The 12,531-nt window shown below is 43.8% G+C and overlaps 1 protein-coding gene across 1 annotated transcript in view; it reads right to left on the bottom strand.

The window, feature by feature from the left end:
- Positions 1–5,424: 5,424 nt before the first annotated feature.
- Positions 5,425–12,531, bottom strand: part of Ttc32 (tetratricopeptide repeat domain 32) — a 9,165-nt gene continuing 2,058 nt past the window's right edge. Inside the window, exons 2-3 of the mRNA XM_050141942.1 lie at positions 9,132–9,298; positions 5,425–8,286 (exon numbers count right to left, since the gene is read on the bottom strand). Coding sequence (XP_049997899.1) covers positions 8,138–8,286; positions 9,132–9,298 — 316 coding nt within the window. The 3' untranslated portion in view covers positions 5,425–8,137. The remainder of the gene's footprint in view (positions 8,287–9,131; positions 9,299–12,531) is intronic.

Here is a 12,531-nt window from a genome sequence, read left to right as displayed (position 1 = left end):
GGTTCAGGAGAAACTCCACGGAGCTTGCTTAGCTGGCCAGGTCCTACGTTCTAGGAAGTCGAATTCAACTGCTTTGAGGTGGGATCTAAACCCACCTCATCATCTCTCCTGAGTTTCTGGGTGTCACCGGAACCGATGGTCTGGACATAGCTGCAGAGCAGACGGCCTAACCTTTAGTTTCCCGTCAGAACCACCTACGGATTAAGACAATCCAGTGCAAATTACAGTCACCGACAGCCTGTTAGGAACCTACATTTCCTTCACTTCCTCTTAGCTAACCTTTCTTCTTGCCTTCCTTTATCCCCTTGCCTCCCTCCATCCTCTTCATCCTCAGAGGCCCACGCATGCTAAACACAGAGCTATACCTCCAGCTCCAAGAGTCTGCTGTTCTAGCAGAGCCCAGGTCACGCCGGGCCACTCTCTGAGCACATGCTCAGTAGCAGAAGGCCTCTGGTTAGACCATTAGAGCCGTGGGATCTGGAAAATGAGGAGTGAGCTGGGGCGGGGCGGGCGTGATACTGACGGGAAAGATTTAATAGTAGGTGTTGAGTTGGGTTTTGAAGGATAAGCAAGGATTTAAGTAAAAGAGAAAGACAGTATTCATTGGGCTAAACACTGAGAAAAGCAGGAAGTGGAGGACGAGGAGACCACTAGCAACCACACATGCTGGAGTGACAGATGGAAGCTGGGGTACCACAGGCAAGTACCTCCTGGTTCAAGAGGCTGGTCCAGTTCCAACGAGTCTACCGGCAGCTGGTTATGATGGAAAGAATTATTGTTCTGCGAGCCCCAGACTGACAGCTCCCAAGTCCTGCCTGTCAGCCAACTTGGATATTTTTTCACCTGGCTTGCTAGTGAGGCTTTGTTTTTGGCAGCCAGGGATGACTCCCACTCTTCCAATCTCGAGTCAGAAGGGCCTCGGCTCTCCAAGACTGGGGTGTCTCAAAACCACACAGGGTGGTTATGAGTCTCTCAGCAGGCAGCCAGAGCAAACCAGCGTGTTTTGTACGATGCTTAGTCAAAGGTTCCTCAGTCAAGGTCACGATCAAAGAGAGGCCTTTCTCCTTCCTGTCTTGGAAATCTTTTGTTTGGAAGACTGCTCCAACAACAGGCACACCTTCTCTTCAACAGGGCTACATCCACGGGCACAAAAACACATAGGCATTTGTGCCAAAATTCTGTCCCTTGAAAACTGAACTCATACTTATTGGGTGTGTTCAGATTTTCACAATGTTTGTGACAAAGTAGTGCTAACTTGTGTATTCTTACACTTTGGAGATTACAAGTCCAAAGCCAAGTTGTAGACAGGGTCCTGATCCTCCCAAAGCCTCCAGAAAAGGATTCTCCTGGCCTCCTTCAGTTTCTGGCAGCCCCAGCCAACCCTGGGCTTGTGGACCTTAACTCATAAAAGCCTCACAAGTGTCCTGCCTTGAGTCTTTGTACAAATGTCTTTCTTATTCTAAAGTGGTGTTCCCTGTGACAAGTCAGTCAGAGGCTTAAGGACCCGGCCTATCCTGTCTTAACTAATTAGCTATGCACCCTCCACAGCCCCAAACAAGGTCACAGGCAAGGAGTCTGTAATTAAGCCTTCCTCCATCTTTCACAAGGTACAGTTCAATCCACCCCAGGCACGTGCTAGGAAGTTGTATTAAAACGAAAGCACTGGCCACTGAGATTAACTGGCTCCCAGGGCTTTCTTTTTCTAAATCCAACCACAAGAGTCGATTGCTTTAGGTAAAATGAAAACATCACTGTTAGATGCCCAGCTTCCAAGGTCAGCCGAGGAGGACCAGCATTGGTCCATCCCATTCCTATAAACCAGGGATTAATCTAAACAGCAGGTGTATGAGCAGAATATGAAGATTGGCTCCTTAATCCACTCCACACAGTTGAGACCCATGGCAGTTCTAGGGATTGTGGGTATGTATAGCAGTGAACAAAACAGACACAGATCGCTGCCCCCAGAACTCACCTGCTGGAAGGAGCAGAAATGAAAGTAAATAAAACACGGTACATGTAGACAGAATATAAGGCATGGAGGGGTGAGTGAGATTTCTGCTTTTCAGCAGGTGGCGGCCGAAAGAGGGGTCCCCAGAGGGGCAGTGACGACAAGGCCCTGCAGTGCTGGCCTCTGTGAGAACTGCTTTCCCCGTGGCGGAACCATTACAGCCGTGTGGAAACACACTTTGGGTGAGGGTCACGTGGGACACTCGTACTGCACAGGTAGGTGATGGACTTTGGCACGCAGCTACCAGTGCTGAGATGAAAACTACTGGAACCTGGGTCGGGAGGTGAGCAGGATGGAGTCAGGGGTGGATACACAGCAGCAGTCTATCGGCCATGGAGCTGGACCCAGACATCAGTTTGGGCCAAGGGAAGGGGGTACCTCCTCGACTCAGTAATCCTCCAAAGACTTTTCACCAAGTGGAAAGTTGGTTCTGAAGAACACTTTCAGTAGCATTCTTGGTACAATACCGTCCAGAACTGTCTAGAAAGAACTAAGATACCAACAGAACCAAAAGTAATTCTTGTCGAGAGAGAAGGTCTTACGTAGTCCAGGCTAGCCTTGAACTCACTATGTAGCCAAGCTATGACCTTAAACTCCAGATCCATCTCCTAAATACTGGGGTCACAGGCATGCACCACCACACCCAACCAGAACTAAAGGCCCTTTCTGAAGACATGAGCAGCAAGAACAGAGGTATTTTGAAGCCTTGATTTCTAGTTACGGTGATTCAAAGTTACTGCCTGGTGAAGGACATGTGCAGGTGGCATCTTTGCTTCATATACAGCTCCTGTAGTGTCCTGCACTGACTTCATAACAAATGAGAAACCATCATTTTTAAGGTGGTTCATATTCCTCTAGGTCAACATGGCCACGATATTAAAAAAGACTTGAGCTGCTTAATGCTGACGTGTACGTGATTCTTTGCTTGGAGATGTATGTGTGAGAGAGGCCATGGGGTTGTGCAAAGGAAACAACCTTGGGAGATGGGAACTAAGTGGTGGGACCTACAGGAGAGCGGGAGTGGAAGCCATGGGGAGCCCTTGCATTTTGCAGATGTTCTAATGGAGTTGGGACTTTTCTGCGTGTCTTACGGTGGGAGCTCTCTCTGTACGTTGCTTCAGCCAGTGCACAATTAAACCTCTGTACAAGGGACAACAGGAAAAGTGACACGGTGGGACCCTTGTCACCCTTGTTCCTGCTAGAAATAACAGGAATGAATAATGAGAAGTTCTATTTAAGGTGCTAATTTTTTAATATAAGTTAAATATGACTCCATAAGGATACGAATGAAATCAAGGCTTCAAGGAAAGAACCCTGAGGTGCTGAGAGGAAGTGAAGATTGGCAGGCCAAGCTGGGAGAAGTCAGAGGAAGAACTCACAAAGCCCTCTTAGATGCAAAATTGGTTGTTCTCTGGAGGGCAATAAAACCAGAACCTTTGGGGTTATCTTGCCTACCAGACGATTTATTTGCATGCCCTCTGGACAAAGCCAGACAAGTCCCTGTAGCCTCAGCCTGGGTCTCGGTCAACAGAACGCAATAGCCCTTGGGTGGGTCTGCTCGGCTGGGCTGCCCGCACGCCGAAACAGCACGTACTTGTCTGGTTCGCTCTTTCTAAGCGTTGGACGCCTTTTCTTAACATAAGACACAAATCTACATATTGGCAGCAGCGGCTTTCAAGTTTCCAAGTCGAGTTTGCTCTTAATATTAATCTGCTTTTCACCGTCTCCTGTGTCTGTTTTCAATCAGGAGTGAAAAGGAGCCACAAGCAAACTGTGGCCTTGCAATACTGCTCTGTCATAAAAAAAAAAAAAATAAATGTAACATTGTATGGATATTCACCTTGATGGGCACTAAAACATTTTCTAAGCAATTTGTTTTTAATTGGGACAAAAAAATCTACATATCTACTTTGAATTGATGCCAGCTTCAGAACAAAACTTAATTGATCCTAACTGTGGTTGCAGATGTCTGTATGGACTTGGGAAGTTCCTGTCTTGGCCTCAGCTCCATCCTCTCATACACACTGGCATCACGAACGTGGGACACAGCTGTTCTCTGTTTATTGCCATCTGCATATTCCCAGGCCCAACCTTCTGGTTTCTCACTTATCGGTTTCCATCATTCGTCTTTCGCCCTTGAGTTTGTGTTTTTGTTTTCCTATCATTTTAAAAAGGATGAGCTGCTTTTTAAGGTTACTAAGAAAAACCTTACATGGAAAAAAATCATAGCTGTATTTATCATCCTTTCATCTTCATGGAGAGAAGAGTCTTTTGAGGTCCCCTAACACTGGCTTAAAATGCTGTAACCCTCTCCCCTCTTTGCTCTACAGCCATTTCAAACTGGAATGCCATTTCCCTGATTAACTGGCATTTTTTTTTTGAAATACCGAAAACACTAAGATCTAACCCTGCACAGACACTGAAACTGTACAAGGTGCCCACAGCAGCAGCTCTCCATCACTGCACTGGGTTCTCCCGTCACACATCTCGACCACTGATTTAATGTTATTATTTCATATGTATATGTCTGTGTACCAAATGCATGAAGAGCCAGAGGAGGCCAGAAGGTGGCACTGGATCCCCTGGAAGTGGAGTTACTGTGAGCCACCATGCGGGTTGGGAATTAAACCAGTGTCCTCTGGAAGAGCACCCAATGCTCCTAACCCCTAAGACATCACTCCAGCCCCAATAACTAATTTCTCAAAACAATCATTTGTTAACTCAAACAACCCAAGTAAATCTAACATTATTGTTCCAGGCAGATATAGCCCTTTTCTCAACTCAGGTTTCTAGCCACAGACGATTAAAAAAGCTTAAACCGTGTGTTTAGAGGGGGCCAGGAGAGGCAGCGCCTTTTTGTATGTGCTACTTGAAGCATGCTTGTGGTTAGTCTTTAAAATTCAACTAAAGGGGTTTTTCTACACTAAGTATTCTTCGCAGGCAAAAGCATGAGATATCCCAACAAAGCCTGAAAAACATTTATAAAAACTAGTGCAGAAACTCTATATTCAAACCTCCTTACTATAACTTCAAATGGACAAGTTGAATATGTAAATTATATCCTAATAAGACTGTTTCATAATAATTCAGGAAAAAGTAAACATTGATTCTATAAGTTTATATGCAAACTACTTGTTTACATTGCTTTAGACACTTGTCACTGATTTAGTTTTCTATTTGTGACATTGAGCTGGGTACGATGGTATATAGACAGCTTAGTTCCCACACTTGGGAGACAGAAGAAGGCAGATCTCTGAGTTCGAGGCCAGCCTGGTCTACAAAGCAAGTTCCAAGACAACCAGGGCTACACACACACACACACACACACACACACTAGCTTGAAAAACAAAAAGAACAAAAAAAAAAGAGAGAAAGAAGGTGGGATAAAATAGAATATATAAATTTCCAATTAAACATAACAGAAACGTTTTCTTTATTGCTAATAGCTTTCACTCAGAAGCATTTTAGTTGACAAACTGAAGTTCTTAAGTAAAAGAAGGATTTAACTATGTGAGACTTCGAGTTAAAGTTTCAAAGCATCTAGACTCGGCAGAAAAGACTTTGAGTCTTAGCACAGTACAAATAGTGAAGTGGTTTGCCCTTAGTGACGGGAATAAAGTATATCATGCCCCCCCAAAATATTTCCAACATCTAAAATGGCATACCGGTAACCCTGTAGGGTAGAGATGCCAGTGAATGCCAGGGAGCCCAGGACGGCCCAGAAGGAGCAATCAGATGGTGACTGGGGCTGACTGGGATCTAGCTTGCTCTCTCCCTGTAGTTAGCTATTGACAGACCAGTCCAGGGGCTTCATTCAGTTCCAGCCTTGGAAGAGAAAAACTGATCCATGTTTCTCAGCCAGTGTTACAAATAATTTTCTAAACTTGAAAGTAATTGAAATCCACTTATTCCATTTTACTATCCTTTGTGAAACAATTTGTATAATGAACTGCAAGTCCTTTCTATTTGTTTGTTTTTGTTTTGTTTTGTTTTGTTTTTTTTGCAGAGGGGGGAATGCCAGGTAATAGTTTAGGCATTTTTCTAGCAGCGGTGAACTGGATTTGGGGGTACTGGAACAATCATGAGAATAAACAACATTTAAACACCCCAGGTATCACTCGGCCAATGAGAAATGGGCCGTGGATGTGAGAGGCCTAATTCTGGAGAAGATAAACGTGGTAAAATGTTTAGCTACTTCCAGTTTAAAACAAGGGAGACAAAGTGGAGGCGAGGGCTGATCCTAAATGTTTTTCTGAGAAATGAAGAAACTTTGAGTGATAAAATGTAGCAAAGCAAATGAAAATGTTTTAACAAGTTTTCGTTTTCATTCTACATCTGATTCCAGTCGTGAGTAAAAAAGAGAGAGAGCATGAGCCAAGAGAAAATAAAATTGTTTAAGTATTACTTGATTCTCTGGGTGGAACTGTGTTTAGCTGTCCCAAGGTCAAGATAGCTTGCTTTCCTTTATTTTTAACAGAAAAGCCGTTTTAAAAGCGAGCTTTCTGCTTTCATACAACATTATAAATTCTTTTAATGCTCTTCCCAAAAGAAATAAATCATTTTGGAAAATGTGAGCGATTTCCAAAATAGAACTTTTCATTTCTGGCCTCCGCACCTAATTTCCCCGCGTACTCATTCACCTGCGGATTCTCCGAGGATTTCGCCGGATGTTATTTACGAAAGAGGAAGAGGGGATTTGCTGTCTCTCCTTCATGAGACCACTTCGAAACAAAGAGAAGAAAAAGAAAAAAATCCAGTTAAAGGTAATGATAGTGATGGCATCTGAAACCAAGGGAGTTCTGCCGGCTGCGATGCCAGGCAAATGCGCTTGTCTCTCTCCAATGGGGGCAATTTCTGCCCAGAACAGCTTTCCCACAGCAGCAATAAACCAGTTTGGGAGACCTCAAGTTGAGGGTCTGTATCTTGGAATGCCAAACCACAACAATAAAAACAAAGCTGTGGAAGGGACAGGCTGGCTTCGGCTGGCTTCCTCCGTGCTCTTCCCAGGTCCTGGGAGCCCTGCTGTTTGTTGGCAGAACTCAGAACAGAATCTTGAAGCTTTGTGTTAACGTGTGCTTGGTCGCTCTGTCGCCTCCCTCTCCATCCTGCTCATTTCATGAAGACTTTGAGCAGGATTTAGCTTGTACTAAGTATTCGGGAAACGCTGCTGGTGTCAATTATTATAGTCATCCAGAGACAGAAACTATATTTGATACTTAAACCTTTGCCCATCTTTCTAATAATTTTTATTTAAAAAAAAATCAAGCACGGAAGAATTGTTTCCAACTGCTCTCTCATAAGCGAGTGCTTATTTTGAAGCCCAGGAGTCCTGTCTCTCGGCCCATTACCATATGTAAAGGGAGTGAGTTCTCAAAGAGGTGTGGAGAGAAAATGAGCAGGGATGACCCCAGAGGGAAAGAACTGAGACAGGAGAACGAACGTGATGCAATTATCTGAAGTCACGGGGGAAATGTGAACATGGCCTGGATATGGAGCACGCTAGAGTATTATTTTTACTAGGTGTTACAGGGGCGTGTGGCCGTGAAGGATTGTCCTTACGAAAATGCGGGCAAACTGTTTAGGGGTGAAGAACTGTGACGTCAGTATCTCATTCTCAAGTGGGTCAGCAAAAAAATCTGTGTCGGTTTTGTCTTATTTTAGTTGAGTTTTGTTTGAGGGCTCTATAGCCCAGGCTGGCCTCGAACTCACAGCAATCCTCCTGCCTCAGACTTTGAAGTGAAAGGTTTTGTTTTTAGCTACACAGAAAAAGCAAATGTAGTACATTCACTGGTGAACCTATGTGAGGCATTTGTGTCTGGACTGTATTCTTACCAGCAACCTTTCTCTGGGTAGGAAAAAAAATTAAAAGTTGGGAATACAAATATGTGGTAAAAATAAAACCTTTATAAAAATAATACATATAGATTTAAATATTTTACTATAATAATGTACATTGATATTATTTATTTACTCTATTAAAAGATCTATCCAACATGGTCTCTCCTTGAAACGAATAACTTTGATTAAACATATTATTTTACTTTCACTTCTAAAATGCAGCCTCTTACATATAATCAAAAGTGTTCCACGCGTATCTTAGTTGAGGTTTAAGGATCATGAGTTAAAATTTCAATAAATTTCAGTACTTTTCTCAGCATTTCTTATTTGTTTTTCTTCTTTGTCTGAAATAGTCTGTTTGAAGCTCAAAACAGCATCTTGAAACTCAGGATTGAGGTCCAGTGCCTTCTTGAAATCTTCCAGAGCTTCGTCAAAGTACCCTATGTCAGAATCCCAGAGACAAACAGGAGAAAGAAAAGTTGAGGATTTCCACAACTGTACAGTCAAGTTTGGATATACAGATTTTCACATTTATGAGCTTTTAAAATTGCCTCTGAAAGGAAGCTGCCTCTCTGAAGTGCTCTAAGGTGGTCTGTCACAGTAATGTGTGCCCTTCTGAACAAGGAAGTCTAAAATCAGCGCTGGAGGGTAGGGAAGGGTGCTCAGCACTCGCCTAACAAACATGAGGCCCTGGGTTCAACCTCTAACAAAACAAAACACCAAAACCACAGAAAATTAGCTATGGCTTCTATCAGACTTCATAGGTGGGCAGCAAATAAACCATCATAAAATTTCCACAAAATTATATCACCCGTTTTACGTAGCTGCAGTAAAACTGAGAAATAGATTTTTTTCTTTTTCTTTTCAATGGGAAACAATATCCAAAGCCCCGTTAAACCGGTTTTTAAGAATTTCACTTTGGACTGCCCCCTGCCTTTCAACTAGAAAGAATCACAGGCACACTTCAGCATTACCCTAATTTTTGAGGCTGGGAATGCGCAGGCGCAGAGTAACGGGGTCACCCTTGCTCCTGCGTCCAGGTCCCATTCCCACAGCAGGGCTCCGCTGTGGTCTACAATGCCTAGGAAATGCCTAAAAACAAAACTAAACCAAAAACCCTCAGGAACGCTTCCCTCGTTCCTTAGCTCTAAACCTAAATTTCACCTAACCATCAAACTTGATTCCTTCACAAGAATTGATCACTCTGAAGCAACGGAATACAGTCCATGTGAAAAGAAACGAAAAAGAAAAAAAAGGGGGGGGGGGACAAACAAACAAACCTTACCCAGCCTGTAGCGTATCAAACCCCTGTTGTAATACGGAACTTCAAAGTTGGGCAGGATTTCTATAGCAGATGTGTAGTCGTCCATGGCTTCATAAAAATCAACGCTGAAGTACTTGGTTTGCCCCCTGTTGTTATATGCAATGGCCAAATCCTCGGGGCTGCATTTGCTTTAAACAAAAAGTCCACATTAAAAACACATTGTTCAACTCCCTTCACTTCCACTCCCATGTTCTTTAGGGCACTGTCAAACTCCATAGCCTACAACACACTGTGGAAAAGCTGAACCGCCAAGCTGAAGAAGCAAAAGGCACTTGAGAAACGGAAATCCATTCCTGTTTAGAGCCATGGGTGACTCTCCTGTGGCTACAGCACAACGTGGATTTGAAGTCCGTGCAGTTTAGAGTCTTCAAAGCCCCTGGTCATTGCCAACATGTTTTGCCCAATACTAAAATGATTGTTGAACATTTTTAGAGCCCACACTGGAGGGAATAAATACATCCTATCAAGGAAAGCCCGCCAAGGTAGCAGAGTGCTACAAACGCATCACAGTCAGTTTTAATCTACTCAAAAATGTAAGTGGTCTTCAAACAATGAGATCTGAAATCATTTTCTGCCAGTAAAGAAACACTGGTTAAGCAGTGGCTAACCGTCAGTGGAATATTCCACAGTTCTGTCCTTCCCATGAGAGCCCAGATACCCAGCAGCTGGTGTGGACCTGTAGGAGCAGCCATCAGGTCAAAGCCTCCCCCGCACTACCTACAACAAGCTATCTTCACTGCTCCGAGCCAGGGGTATTTCTGTCTTCATTTCTGTCTTCCTTTCTCCCTCCCTTCCTTCCTTCCTTCCTTCCTTCCTTCCTTCCTTCCTTCCTTCCTTCCTTCCTTCCTTCCTTCCTTCCTTTTCTCTTTTTTGCCCAAAGTTGGCTGTCAAATTTGAACCAAACAGAGGAACTACACATCAACCCATCTTCTGTTATACTTGCTGGTACAAAGTATAGTCCTCAGAAATATTGTTAACCGTAGTCATTTAGTTTTTGTTCCTGAAAAAAAATGTGTATATAACACATATTATGTGTGTGTGAAGCAGGCACACAGAAAGAAGCAAATCCTCTGTGACATCAGTTCTCTCTCTCCACCTTTACATGGGCTCCAGGAATCGAACTCAGGTTCCAGGCTGGCACAGCAAGCACATATACCTGATGAGCCATATCGCGCTGGCCCATCTGCTGTTTCTCGTGACATATCAATCCCTGAGGAAGCGGTTACTGCCACACACAGGGGTCCTTGCAGTTTATTTGGTTTGACTGTTTTGGTTTTTCAGCCTGGAATTCACTTTGTTGAGGTGGCTGGTCTCTGCCTCCCTAGTGCAAAGATGTCCCACCATGCCCACATGGTCCTGCAGTGCAGATTTCCTAACAGTGGGAGGAGCTGTGGCAACTTAAGAGACTTTGTTCTGTCTGCTCTGCCTGAGAAAGTCTGAGGGACACAAGGACGCCTCTGATGGCCACTAACACCACCCTTAAAGGATAAAGGACAGAACGGTGTGTCCTCTATCTGTTAGGTCACTAGCTGACCTGATGCTCCCACACTTCAGAAAAAAAATGCCACCTCAGGACTTTGGTAAAATTTTCATTATTCATTTAAGGTTCCAAAGCTTTGTTATAAATTCTAATCCTCAGATAATTGCAGAATGTTAAATTTCATTAAGGCCAATTCTAAAATCCTACTTTTCATGAAAGCAAACATTTTGTTTGCAGTCTTAAAGACATGGGCAGGGGCTGAAGAGTTGTCTCAACAGTTAAGAGCACTTGTTGCTCTTCCAGAGGACCCAGGTTCGATTCCCAGCAGCCCACATGTGATGGAGGAAGGTCATTGGTTAATTAATAAAGAAACTGCTTGGCCCTCATAGATTAGAACATAGGTGGGTGGAGTAAACAGAACAGAATGCTGGGAGGAAGAGGAAGTGAGGTAAGACGCCTCAGACAGATGCCATAGCTCTGCTCTCTGAGGCAGACGCAATGAAGCTCCAACCCAGGATGGATGTAAGCTAGAATCTTCCCGATAAGCTCACCTCGGTGCTACACACATTAATAGAAATGGGCCAGGCAATGTTTAAATGAATACAGTTTGTGTGTTGTTATTTCAGGGCATAAGCTAGCCAGGTGGCTGGGAGCAGGACGGCAGGAATGCAACCCTCAGCTCCTACTACACACATGGTGGCTCACAACCATCTGTAACTTCAGTGCCAGAGAATCTAATGACCTCTCCTGGCCTCTGTGGATACTGCATGTACCTGATACACAGACACATATGTAGGCAAAAGACCCATATGATTTATAAGAAATCATTTTTTAAAGAGAGTGGGAGATGGGCCAACACACTGACTTTTATTGTTATAATACTGATATTTTTTAAAGACAGTATTTCTTTTGGGAATTTATTTATTGTGTGTGTGTGGTGGGAGGACACACGCCACCGTGTATCTGTAGGGGTCCTGCAGAGTGGGTCTCCTTCCAGCTTCACAGGCATTCCAGAGTGGTACTCAGGCTTGTATGGCAAGCACCTTTACCCACTGATATCCAGGACAGTATTATCTATACTGCATCTACCTAATCTAAATATGGAATTTTAACATGCAATAACTTTGGACAAGATAATTATTTGAAAAGTTAAATTACAACTAAAGCTGCACCTTAGCTATTAAAAAAAAATGACAAGTCACAGTGAAAAGCAGTCAAGGATTATAAACACTATTCCAAAAATGATTCAGCCACCCAATGTTTGAAAAAATAAATTTAACTTTCCAAAGGCATATTTAATGGTATAAGTTGAACTGACATTCTTCAAGTTTTGAACTCTAAGGAAACTGATTTTACAGACAAGAAACTGACCAGAGAAAAAGTGCCGGCAATACAGTGGTGCTGAGACTAGAACGTGAGCATGCTGAGCTCCTACCTACACCAGGCAGACATGGGTTCTTGGTCTGAAACCTGCAAAGGGGGAAGAATAACGAGCCCAAGTAGTTCCCACATACCTGATGCTGCTTCCAAAACTTCCTGAGTGACAACAACAGAAACAAAGTCCCCTGTGTTGGCCAGCCTTTTTCAGTGTGTGTGTGGGGGGGGGGGGATGAAAGAGGAATACTAACATCATTTTAGCATCTCTGTTAATAAAGTGTCAGTGGAGTGCTCTGCTTACATTCATAACCCTTTCCCCCCAAGGCTGGCGGGGGAGATGTGGAAGAGAGTCAGAAAAACTGCAAGAGCCTGGGGTTGAAACAGCGAAACTGTGATTTCTGCGCATGGCAGGGCCACTGCACCAGTGACTCACTCAGACAAGCTGTGGTTGTCTGCACACCATCAAGACAGTTAACACTCCAGCACGGGGGGGGGGGGGGGGGG

This window comes from Alexandromys fortis, unplaced genomic scaffold (assembly GCF_014885135.2).
Source record: "Alexandromys fortis isolate MF-2015 unplaced genomic scaffold, M_Fortis_MF-2015_v1.1 scaffold_30, whole genome shotgun sequence".
Taxonomy (NCBI): domain Eukaryota; kingdom Metazoa; phylum Chordata; class Mammalia; order Rodentia; family Cricetidae; genus Alexandromys; species Alexandromys fortis.
This window is presented reverse-complemented; position numbering and strand designations above follow the sequence as displayed.